This window comes from Somniosus microcephalus, chromosome 16 (assembly GCF_052327205.1).
Source record: "Somniosus microcephalus isolate GS21.2 chromosome 16, FLI_Smic_1.0, whole genome shotgun sequence".
NCBI lineage: Eukaryota > Metazoa > Chordata > Chondrichthyes > Squaliformes > Somniosidae > Somniosus > Somniosus microcephalus.
In genome coordinates, this window is record NC_141002.1 from 94,366,825 (window position 1) to 94,379,170 (window position 12,346).

General features: G+C 50.1%; 1 protein-coding gene across 1 annotated transcript in view; it reads right to left on the reverse strand.

Moving 5' to 3' along the window:
• The window catches only part of LOC147106398 (stabilin-2-like), a 206,221-nt gene that overhangs the window by 160,517 nt on the left and 33,358 nt on the right, over positions 1-12,346 (reverse strand). The window contains exons 9-12 of the mRNA XM_086009731.1: positions 11,275-11,408; positions 9,409-9,542; positions 6,968-7,050; positions 3,203-3,352 (exon numbers count right to left, since the gene is read on the reverse strand). Coding sequence (XP_085865857.1) covers positions 3,203-3,352; positions 6,968-7,050; positions 9,409-9,542; positions 11,275-11,408 — 501 coding nt within the window. The remainder of the gene's footprint in view (positions 1-3,202; positions 3,353-6,967; positions 7,051-9,408; positions 9,543-11,274; positions 11,409-12,346) is intronic.

The following is a 12,346-nucleotide window of genomic DNA, read 5'->3' on the forward strand; positions in this document are numbered from 1 at the left end:
TGGCCCATGTTTTGCATTATGGGGAAATCTAGAACTCGGGGGCATAGTTTCAGAATAAAGGGTCGCCCTTTTAGAACTGAGATGAGGAGGAATTTCTTCTCTCAGAGGGTCGTAAATCTGTGGAATTCTCTGCCTCAGAGAGCTGTGGAGGCTGGGTCATTAAATACATTTAAGGTGGAGATAGACAGATTTTTACAAGATAAGGAAGTGAAGGGAGCAGGGAAGTGGCTTTGAGCCCAAGATCAGCCATGATCTTATTGAATGGCGGAGCAGGCTTGAGGGGCCAAGTGGCCTGTTCCTGCTCCTATTTCTCAGGTTCTTTCTTATGTTCCTATTATGAATTTAGCAATGCAAATAGGAAGTTTACTGAACTGCCTGTTGTTTCAGGTTTGCCAGTCACCATGCTGATCGTGCATTGTACTCGTGCTCTTAGGAAGGATGTGGACTGGGAAAATTATGGTTTCCCTTTTCCTGCTTTAGAGCAGTACCAGGCAAAAAAACACAAAGGAAAGTGTTGTTGTTGTTATTATTGGTTGTCTTTTTCAAATCCCTCCATGGCCTCGCCCCCCTCTCCCTATCTCTGTAATCTCCTTCAGCCACACAACCCTCCGAGATATCTACGCTCCTCCAATTCTGGCCTCTTGAGCATCCCCGATTTCAATCACTCCACCATCGGCGGCCGTGCCTTCAGCTGCCTAGGCTCTAAGTTCTGGAATTCCCTCCCTAAACCTCTCCCCCTCTCTCTCCTCCTTTAAGACGCTCCTTAAAACCTCTTTGACCAAGCTTTTGGTCATCTGCCCTAATATCTCCTTATGTGGCTCAATGGCAAATTTTGTTTCATAAAACTCCTGTGAAGGACCTTGGGACATTTTACTACGTTAAAGGCGCTATATAAATACAAGCTGTTGTTGCTGTTTATGTCCCGCGACACACAACAAAATACCAAAGGTGTCCTTGTTTCTCCTATTATATGATATTGTTTATTTGGGAATTGTTACAATATAAGAACAGAGGCAGAAATACTAAGAAAAGACATTGGGGATCTCCATTGTGCACACTCCAATTATCCGCCTGTCTGATATACCAACATACAAAATTGACGGGCAGGTGAAGACCAGCTGGTCCATCAAGCCTGCCCCACACTCAAGATGCCTGGAGCATCATGACTAGCTACTTCCTACAAACCCCACCCCCCTCACCCAAGCCCCGCAGCCATGTCGTCTCCTGGGAGAGACAGAAAATGCAGAAAAATTCCTTTCCGATTCTCTCGGGTGATCGAAGCTCGTCTGGGAGATTACGTGGACCATGCGCACGTGAACTGTTAATCCACTCACCTTCTATACAATGCGATCTCTGCCCTGGTTCCCGGTGGGATAAAACCTAACATGAGATGTCGAAGCCACGTCACATTTCTTTTGTTGTTTTCTATTGCACTTATCCTTCTTCAGATGATGTGAAACTATCCCCTGCCAGGAGTCCCATTCCACATCTCTCTGGAGGCAAGTTGGACCCTGGATGTGGACTTACACTCCCAGTTTAACATCCCTACACAGCCCAAATTGCTTGGCACCAATGCTAAACCAGGAGTTAATCCCTTGAATGTAGAAGATTAAGGGGTGAGCTCATTGAGGTGTTTAAGATGATTAAAGGAGTTGATAGGGTAGGGTTAGATAGAGAGAAACTATTTCAACTGGTGGGGGGGGAGTCCAGAACAAGGGGGTACAACCTTAAAATTAGAGCCAGGCTGTTCAGGGGTGATGTCAGGAAGCACTTCTTCACACAAAGGCTACTGGAAATCTGGAACTCTCTCCCCCAAAAGGCTGTTGAGGTTGGGGGGGTCAATTGAAAATGTCAGAACTGAGAATGACAGGTTTTTGTTGGGTAAATGTATTAAGGGCTACGGAACCAAGGCGGGTAGACGGAATTAAGATACAGATCAGTCATGATCTAATTGAATGGGGGAACAGGCTCGAGGGGCTGAATGGCCTCCCCTTGTTCCTATGAGTGTGAATGGACCCATCGAGTTAAAGGATGAACCTACGAACAGAGAGTGTCAGTAATGTTCAGCTACAACTGCTAAGAAAGTAACTTTGAGAGTTTGCTGTAAACAAATTTAATTTTTGTTTAAAATATTTAATTTAATGTAATTTTAACTCATTTTAAAAACGTGATGGTTTTTTAAAATGTATTTAATGTTTTAGTGTCTTTTTTCAGTGATCTCCATTCATACAGGTCTATCTGTCAAAAGTATGAAGGGAGATTCCCTTCTCCCATTGGCTCCCCATGGATAACGTGATCCCAGGGACGCTTGCGAACCGCCTGCGCCCCTGGGATACCTGGGCCCTGTGCATTTCGTCGTGGAGAGGCCCAGGATCGGAAATGGCTGGACCTCGGGAGCCCTCAGGTAAGGGCGTAGATTTTTTCCCGATAGGAGGCCTCCGCACGCAGGAAGCCTCCTGTCGGAAATTACGGGCCATTTAGTCAATAACATCAATCAATGAAAGGCTCCTGAAAACTAACTGATGCGCATCGTTGAATAGCAGTGCAAAAAGATTTAAGTAAAACTACCACAGACTTGTAGTAAAGAAAGCACTTTGTTTCTTCCAGTTCTTTATAGAAGCATAGAATGATACAGCACAGAAGGAGGCCATTTGGCCCCTCATGCCTGTGCCGGCTCTTTGAAAGAGCTGCTCAATTAATCCCACTCCCCTGCCCTTTTCCCACAGCTTTGCCAATTTTCCCCTTCAAGTATTTATCCAATTCCCTTTTGATAGTAATTATTGAATCTGCTTCCACCGCCCTTTCAGGCACTTATTTTCTTTAAGTTCTTTAAACCAGACAAAAACCCCAATTTTAACTCCAAGCGGATTCCCCGCTCAGGCCTGAGTTAAAATTACAGTCGGGTCTCAATGATGTCATTGGGCCCCAACATGCCTATGTAAAGAAGGACCCCGTTGGCTCCGGGTGCGCGGGTCCCTGCCGCCTGCTCAGGAGAGCAGGTTAAAACTGCAGATGTTGCGATCACGCCGACTTTCAGACAGGTCAGAGCCCAGGGCGATTTTAACTGCCCGCCCGCCAGGTTTCTGCTGAGCGAGTGGGGGTTAAAATCGCCCCATAGCTGAAGGGAATTTACAGGTTGGAAGTTTATCTTGGTTTCTTATCCACTGCTAAAGCACATGCTTCCATCACATCACAAACTCACCTTCTCTCTAAGTATGGTCACTCCTGATCTCCCAGTCAGAGTGTAAAATGCGTCGGTGGAGTTTAAATCTGCAACACTCAACTGGCCCGCAATGATGTGCAGCTTTGCAAGATACTGCGTTCTGTCCTTGTCTGTCAAAAGACTGTTTACCTGGGTTAGAATGCAAGATATTCATTATGAGCAAAATTTACTTCACTTGGTGACATCCATAGAAACATAGAAACATAGAAGATAGGAGCAGGAGTAGGCCATTCGGCCCCTCGAGCCTGCTCTGCCATTCAATGAGATCATGGCTGATCATCCAAACTCAGTACCCTGTCCCTGCTTTCTCCCCATATCCCTTGATCGCTTTAGCCTTAAGAAATATATCCAACTCCTTCTTGAATATATTTAATGAATTAGACTCTACTGCCTTCTGTGGTAGAGAATTCCACAGGCTCACCACTCTCTGGGTGAAGAAATTCCTCCTCATCTCTGTCCTAAATGGCTTACCCCTTATCTTTAGACTGTGACCCCTGGTTCTGGACTCCCCTGCCATCAGGAACATCCTTCCTAGTCTGTCTAGTCCTGTTAGAATTTTATAAGTTTCAATGAGATCCCCTCTCATTCTTCTAAACTCCAGCGAGTATAAGCCCAATCGACCCACTCTGGGGCTGAATTTTCATTGAGGAGGCGTGTAGGAGGCGGGACTACAACTTTCGGGGTTGTAGTCCCGCCTCCATCGAGTTGTGGCCAACCCACGTGATTTTCACTTGATTGACCTTGTTAAGCTCGCCCAGCGGGCTCAGCAGGCCAATTAAGGGCCACCCGGCAACAGGTGACATCACAGATTGACATTTCATCTGTCAAGAGCTTTTGACAGATGAAATATTAGCATTTGACAGCTCTTTGAAGCTGTCAAACACTGACAATCTGTACTCCAAGTTAATTCCTTCCTCGCAGGCTGATTTAGAGATCTCTCCAGAACAGAAAGCTGAATGCTGCAACTTTTGACAGCTCGCGGCCATTCTGCTTTCTGTGCCGGTGAGATGAGGGACTCCCGAGACCTGAAGGAAGGAAGGCTGTAAAGTAAAACTTCTTTAAACACTTTACACGCACCAAACACACTTACCTCTGTACTCATGCACCCATCACTCACCTGAACACCGGACATCTCGAACCCTCCAAGCCCTTCAGCCCGACGGTCCACCTCGCTAACTTGGCGTGGTTTGGAGCCGTCGGGAATCCCACACTTCAAGAATGAAAATAGGGATTAGGCTAAAAACTGCCTGTTAACTACCTGTTAACAGGCAGTTAATTGGCACTAATCCTCTTCCCGCCTCGGGGAGGCGGCTCCCAGTGCGGGACGGGTACCCGCCTCCTTTGAAACTGGCATGGAGGCGGGTTGGGGGGTGGGATGGGTTCGTGCCCCCCCCGATTTCGGGATTTTAACCCCCCACATGCCTCCAATCCTGCCTCCACGGCCCAATGAAAATCCTGCCCCAGGTGTCTAGCCTGACTCAGTTCAGCTGCTTCGAGCTGTGCGGTCAAACACTAATACAAGAAAAACAGAAAGACTTGCATTTCCAGAGCGCCTTTCATGACCTCCGGACGTCCCGAAATGCTTTACAGCCAATGAAGTACTTTTTGAAGTATATTTGTAATGTATGAAATGTGGCAGCCAAATTGTGCTCAGCAAGCTTCCACAAATAGCACCGTGATAATGACCAGGTAATCTGTTTTTAGTGATGTCGGTTGAGGGTTAAATATTGGCCAGGACACCGGGGAGAATTCCCCTGCTCGTCTTCCAAATAGTGCCCTGGGATCTTTTAAGTCCGCCTGAGAGAGCAGACGGGGCCTCAGCTTAATGTCTCATTGGGTGGAAAGCCTTAGGACCCAAGGGAATGGTCCTCGGCATAACCTCAGTGCTGGGCAAGGGCTTCAGCAGCCGATGTCAGTGCACAGAGAGGGAGAAGCAAGGCCGGGGGTTTAGGGAAGGCCTATGGGCACCTTGTGGGGCCTAGCGGGGTGGGTGGCGGGGTGGGTGGTTGTGGGAAGCACTCCTGCTCTTCCTGGCCCACTAGGATTTTTCACAAAAGCAATCTTTGAAAACTTACGGAAGTTAAAATCACGTCGCGGCGCCAATGATATAATTGGTGCCGCGACTTTGGAATGTTAAGTAGGCCCCTCCCCCACGCCCGCCGCAGGAGCCTCGGCCGACCAACGTCGGTGAAGATAAGATGTTGCCGGGTGGGAATGGTGAGACTGTAGGAATGGCTAGATTCCTAACCAAAGGACTGAGGTCGAGTCAGTCTATCAAACAAACGATGTTTAATACTAATCAACAGAGTTTAAAACGAAAACACAGGAGAACTACATTACAGGTCTGTACTCTTTGCTGGCTCCACGAGGACTGGCTAGGGTGGCTCCCCATGACGTCATCACGTTTTCCCGCCGCTGGAGGATCACGTGATCAACGTGATGACGTCATCGCGTTTGGTCTCATTCTTAAAGGGACCGCGCTATGTACATGCAATGATATGAACAAAGATACAGATTCATTCTGTAGCTAATAATTTGTTAAAGATAATTATATGCATTAGATCAGAGTCCCCCTGGTGGCTCCGCCACAAGACCTCAGTAAGTGGACTCGGCCTGATCTTAACCCCCACTCCTCCATGCACCATTCTCACTGGGCTGGCAGCAGGGGGGGGCGGTGGCGAGGGGGAGGTGGGGTGTTAAAATTGAGGCTCAGGGTGTCCAAAACAGAAAGTGCTCCAGGTCCCAGCGGTAATATCCCTCATCTTGATGAGCACAGAAAAGTCATAAAGAGTAATGTTTCTCTAAGGGAATAAAGGGATATGGGGATCTGCGGGAAAGTGGAGTTGAGGAAGAAGATCAGCCATGATCTCATTGAATGGCGGAGCAAGCTCGAGGCGGGTCCAAGGCGGAGCAGGCTCGAGGCGGGTCTATGGCGGAGCAGGTTCGAGGCGGGTCTATGGCGGAGCAGGCTCGAGGCGGGTCTATGGCGGAGCAGGCTCGAGGCGGGTCTATGGCGGAGCAGGCTCGAGGCGGGTCTATGGCGGAGCAGGCTCGAGGCGGGTCTATGGCGGAGCAGGCTCGAGGCGGGTCTATGGCGGAGCAGGCTCGAGGCGGGTCTATGGCGGAGCAGGCTCGAGGCGGGTCTATGGCGGAGCAGGCTCGAGGGGGGTCTATGGCGGAGCAGGCTCGAGGCGGGCCTATGGCGGAGCAGGCTCGAGGCGGGTCTACGGCGGAGCAGGCTCGAGGCGGGTCTATGGCGGAGCAGGTTCGAGGTGGGTCTATGGCGGAGCAGGCTCGAGGCGGGTCCGTGGCGGAGCAGGCTCGAGGCGGGTCTATGGCAGAGCAGGCTCCAGGCGGGTCTATGGCGGAGCAGGCTCGAGGCGGGTCTATGGCAGAGCAGGCTCCAGGCGGGTCTATGGCGGAGCAGGCTCCAGGCGGGTCTATGGCGGAGCAGGCTCGAGGCGGGTCTATGGCGGAGCAGGCTCGAGGCGGGTCTATGGCGGAGCAGGTTCGAGGTGGGTCTATGGCGGAGCAGGCTCGAGGCGGGTCCGTGGCGGAGCAGGCTCGAGGCGGGTCTATGGCGGAGCAGGCTCGAGGCGGGTCTATGGCAGAGCAGGCTCCAGGCGGGTCTATGGCGGAGCAGGCTCGAGGCGGGTCTATGGCGGAGCAGGCTCGAGGCGGGTCTATGGCCGACTCCTGCTCCTAATTCTTATGTTCTCATCACATGAAACTCCTGTAACTTACATCAACTCCTTTAAAGGCTTTGTCATCAGGTACAAATAAAGTAAAGGGGCCCAAATTGGTCAGTGGCTTGGAATAACCAGTACCTGGGAGAGAAAAAAGGTTTACAATTAGAGACATCTATTATGAAGCCATTTGAAAATTTCACATTTCTATTTTATGACAAAACTAGTGGAAAATTTACTTAAATATGTCAATACTGGAACTATTTAAATTATGAGACTAATTTCCCCCAGCCAGGGATTCCTGGGGATGAACATAGGAATTGCGAGATGACCGAGGTCCATATAGTTCGCTCTCTACCATCCTGGTAGTCACAAGATACAACGATAATGGAGTTGTTGACCAATCACAGCGATCGATCTCTATCAATGAGTCTACAACAGACCCAAACATGAGGTGAGGAAAACCCCCCAGTGGTGGAGAGCTTTGGGGAACCACAGGTCCAAAGTCACCCGTTCCTCCCGAGCTCGCGGCACTCACCACACGTCATGTCTCAAATTGCTCCTATACTGTATCCCAAAATATCATTTTCTGAAAGAAATCTTTCTAATTTCGTTTAGGAACTTACAGGGAAGCGCTTGTTGGGAAATTGCGCACTCACGGCCCCCTGATCTTCCACCATTTAAATGATTGCCCAGGAGCGCTTGATCGGGGAGGCCGTCCTTCCCTAAGCCTCAACTTTTAGACAAACCCGTTATTGATTACTACAAAAAGCCAAAAGGGAGCAGATAAGGGGACCTGAACACCCGCAATCCCGCTCCACCTCAGTAACAACACTCTAAACCGGCAGGCTCCTTCTTTATACATGCATGTCAGGTCCCGATGATGTCAGTGGAGGGAAGAGGAGCCAGGGGTCAGAAGAGGCTCGAACAGGTAAGTATTTTTTTACTTTCCTTGTGGGGCCGGGAGAAGCAAGAGTGTCCTCTGGGCCCCTCAATGAAACATAAGAACTTTAGAATTAGGAGCAGGAGTAGGCCATACAGCCCCTCGTGCCTGCTCCGCCATTCAATAAGATCATGGCTGATCATCGGCCTCAACTCCACTTTCCCGCCCAATCTCCATATCCCTTGATTCCCCTAGAGTCGAAAAATCTATCGATCTCAGCCTTGAATGTACTCAACGACTGAGCCTCCACAGCCCTCTGGGGCAGAGAATTCCAAAGATTCACCACCCTCTGAGTGAAGAAATTCCTCCTCATCTCAGTCTTAAATGGCCGACCCCTTATCCTGAGCCCCCTGTTTAAGCCTCCCCTGCCGTGGACTCCACCCTTTCTCCGAACGGGTGACCACCACAAGACGGCCCCTGAAGCCGATTCCGCGACCCACCTGGTAATGACCGGTGGCCTCCGGGCATCGCGATCTTCCCACCCGGAACCTCGCTCTCCAACCCCCTCAAAACCCGCCCGTAGTTAAAATGTGGACCACGGACTTGACATAAAATCGACTGTTAGATAGTTTAGATAGGATTGGAGAGCTCTTTCAAAGAGCCGGCACAGGCATGGTGGAGCAAATGGCCTCCTTCTGTGCTGTATGATTCAAGGATTATACTCAGGGCTAGAAATTCCGTAGCGCCCGGCGCTAACTTTTGAAAAGTGGCGCCAGGCGCTAATGATTCTCTCCTGCCGGGAAGTTCAGCTTCAGCACTCCAAGAGGGAAGTGGAGTGTTAAATCAAGCGCTAACCACTTCTCTTAGGGCGCTGAAGTCCGAGAACGGGGCAGTAGCGGCAGAGCGCTGAATGATTTGGAGCACATTGCTGACGGCATCAGAGGCTGCTTCCCTCGCTTAAAGGGGAGGGCCTTTGATGGTGCACAACCTACTGGTCGGCAGGTCTGCATTGCCAGGCGACCTGGGCGACTGCCATTACAGCCCCAAACACTCTCACAAAGCAGAGGGCTCGGATATCTCGCAGCAACGAAACATCAAAAACTTTGAGCAGGCACCAGACTGGTGCAAATAATAAAGGTCGGCCGACCTGAAAACCCTTCCCTCTAATTAGTGCTCCCCAAGTGGCCAGTTGAGTTGACAACGCCTCCTCCTCCTGCCGTTGTTCACGCCCGGTGATACAGCAGGGGGGGGCGGGAGGCAAATTCACTTCTGGGGCGGTAACGGGGCGCTACGCACTTTATGACATCACCATCTACGAGGCGTGAGAGGCCCAGGCGGTAAGAGATAGCGCCAGCGCTAAACCAGCACCGAGGTTCGTGGGCGTCGCTGCATTCGCCACGCCCCGTAGCTAACCCCTTAGCACCCCGTTAGCGCCAACCCCCCCAGGCGCTAACGGGAGGCGCTAACCAACCGAATTTCTCCCCCTAAGTGTCTACTCAAAATCTGGGAAAGCTATAGGTTTTATGAGGATTGTTCTAAAATCTAAAAACACAAAGCGTCAAGGAGAAAGAAAGTTACCAAAAGTTACCAAAAGTTACCAAAAGAAAGAAAGTTACCAAAAAACAACATGGCTGATGTTAGTCGTCCCTGCCATTGTCCACCAGACTGAGTGTTCAGGTCCTTGATTCTCTCCATGATGCTCCCATAGCAGACAGAGCCATCGCCAGTATACCCTTCATTGCAGGTGCACCTAGTTGAGGCATTCACACACTGTATTGAGCTTCCCAATCAGCATTGACATGTATTAAAGCTAACTACCTTTTGTAAGCCAGTTTGGGCGCCCGTTGAAAGCTTTGAGTCACACTGATCCCGAACTTACTCAGGCGGTGGGGGTTCTGTCGGACTCCCACCGTAACTGTGGCGGGAGCAACCCACTGGAAAGGAGCAGGGGCCAAGCTGAGCCAGATGCCGGTTGTTCCCAGGATTGTCCAAGTCACCCTTCTCACAAGGAGCTGGTCAGGCCTCGGCCAGAGTATTGTGTCCCGTTCTGGTCCCCACACTTTAGGAAGGATGTCAAGGCCTTGGAGAGGGTGCAGAGGAGATTTACTAGAATGGTACCGGGGATGAGGGACTTCAGTTATGTAGAGAGACTGGAGAAGCTGGGATTGTTCTCCTTAGAGCAGGGAAGGTTAACAGGAGATTTAATAGAGGTGTTCAAAATTATGAAGGGTTTCGATAGAGCAGATAGGGAGAAATGGTTTCCATTGGCAGGAGGGTCGGTAACCAGAGGACACAGCTTTAAGATAATTGGCAAAAAAGCCAAGGGGGAGATGGGGAGAAATGTTTTTACGCAGCGAGTTGTTACGATCTGGAATTCACTGCCTGAAAGGGTGGTGGAAGCAGAATCAATAGTGACTTTCAAAAGGGAATTGGAAAAAGGAAAAATTTGCAGTGCTATGGGGCAGAGCAGGGGAGTGGGACTAGTTGGATAGCTCTTTCAGAGTGTCGGCACAGGCTCGATGGGCCGAATGGCCTCCTTCTGTGCTGTAAGATTCTATGAAGGCCAATGGCATTATTGGGTGACACCCACCCCCTCCCGTCACCTCCCCATCCCCCCCCCCACCACCGCCCCCGTCCCCAGGGTCAGGGAGATGTTCTATGCCAGGAATTCTTGCTATCCTGGCTCACCTGGGGCCTGCTGGAAGACTGGATGTCAAGTGAGATGTGACAGACCAGCCTTTAGATGGGTGCAAATGGACCCTACCAGCAATGGAGAACAAGGGGAGAGGCCTGGACCTCAGAGATTAGGACATTTAAAAAAGAAATCTGGATTGGCACCCCTTACACAGAGGGCCAAAGAGGTGATGGCTGGTGTCTCAGGTGGGGAGGGCGTGGGGGGGTATTGGATATTCACCCAATGGCGGACAGGCAGGGGGATTTTCCAGCCACATAAGAATATAAGAACACAAAAAAATAGAAAATAAAAACAGAAAATGCTGCAAATACTCTGTGGAGAGAGAAACAGAGTAAACGTTTCAGGTCTGTGACCTTACATCATAAATAGGAACAGGAGTAGGCCATACGGCCCCTCGAGCCTGCACCACCATTCAATAATATCTTCGCCCGAAACTCCGCTTTCACTCCACCTGGGGCAAGGCAGGTACCAGAGCTGTACCCAGAGTGGGGCGAGCGCCGGGCAATTGAGGTGCCCACAAACCCCACTGACCCAATCAAAGTCCGGCTGGGTGAGCGACGGAGGTCACGACCCCAGCGTAACTGCCAGGATCGTGGCCCACGGATTGCCTGGGCCTAGCTACATCCTCAGGCCATCAAATCCGGGCCAGAAGACGCAGCAGATCCAAGTCGTATTAGACCTGGTCGCGGGCTAAGCCATTAAAGCGCCCTCCAATGATTCGTTAGCTTTCCTCGGTGAGCTATAGACATCGTTACCGCGCAAACAGTCATTTACGTGGACTTCTTACTCAATCTGTCCTGGGGCAATGGTGACACAGTTGGCATTTTTATCACAGGTATTGTTTGTCTTGCAGACGTCAGTCAGGTCGCATCCCCTCCCCGCTGACAGATTCTCGTAGCCTTCCAGACATTGACAATGAGACTAGAAGAGAGAGGAAAATGCTAGTGTAGGATTATTGATTAACCCTCGGAATATACTTTGCACCATACAACATGGGGAAACTTGCAAGCCTTCCCTTTCTTTCTTTTTACACAAGAGTTGTGCTTCAGTTAGTATAAAGCATCTTTTATGTAAACGTTTTATGTCTTGTATTAACTTACACAACAGTTGCACGTGAATAGACTTTCAACAACAACAACAACAACTTGTATTTATATAGCGCCGCCTTTAATGTAGTAAAATGTCCCACGGTGCTTCACAGCAGTGTTATAAGACAAAAAAAATCGATACTGAGCCACACAAGGAGATACTAGGGTAGGTGACCAAAACCCTGGTCAAATAGGTAGGTTTTAAGGAGCGTCTTAAAGAAGGAAAAAGAGGTAGAGAAGCGGAGAGGTTTAGGCAGGGAATTCCAGAGCTTATGGCCTCGGCAACTGAAGGCATGGCCGCTAATAGCTGAGCGATTATAATCAGGGATGCTCAAGAGGCCAGAATTAGAGGAGTGCAGATATCTCTGGGACCCTCATCCATGCCTTTGTTACCTGCAGACTTGACGATTCCAACGCTCCCCTGGCTGGCCTCACAGCTTCCACCAACCAGAAACTTGAGCTCATCCAAAACTCGGCTGCCCGTGTCCTAACTCGCACCAAGTCCCATTCATCCATCATCCCCTGCGCTCGCTGACCTACATTGGCTCCCGGTCTCAACGCCTCAATTTTAAAATTCACATCCTGGTTTTCAAATCCCTCCATGGCCTCGCCCCCTCCCTATCTCTGTAACCTCTTCCAGCCCTACAATCCCCCATTGGCGGCCGTGCCTTCAGCTGCTGAGGCCCTACGCTCTGGAATTCCCTCCCTAAACCTCTCCGTCTCTCTACCCCGCTTTCCTCTTTTAAGACGCTCCTTAAAACCTACCTCTTT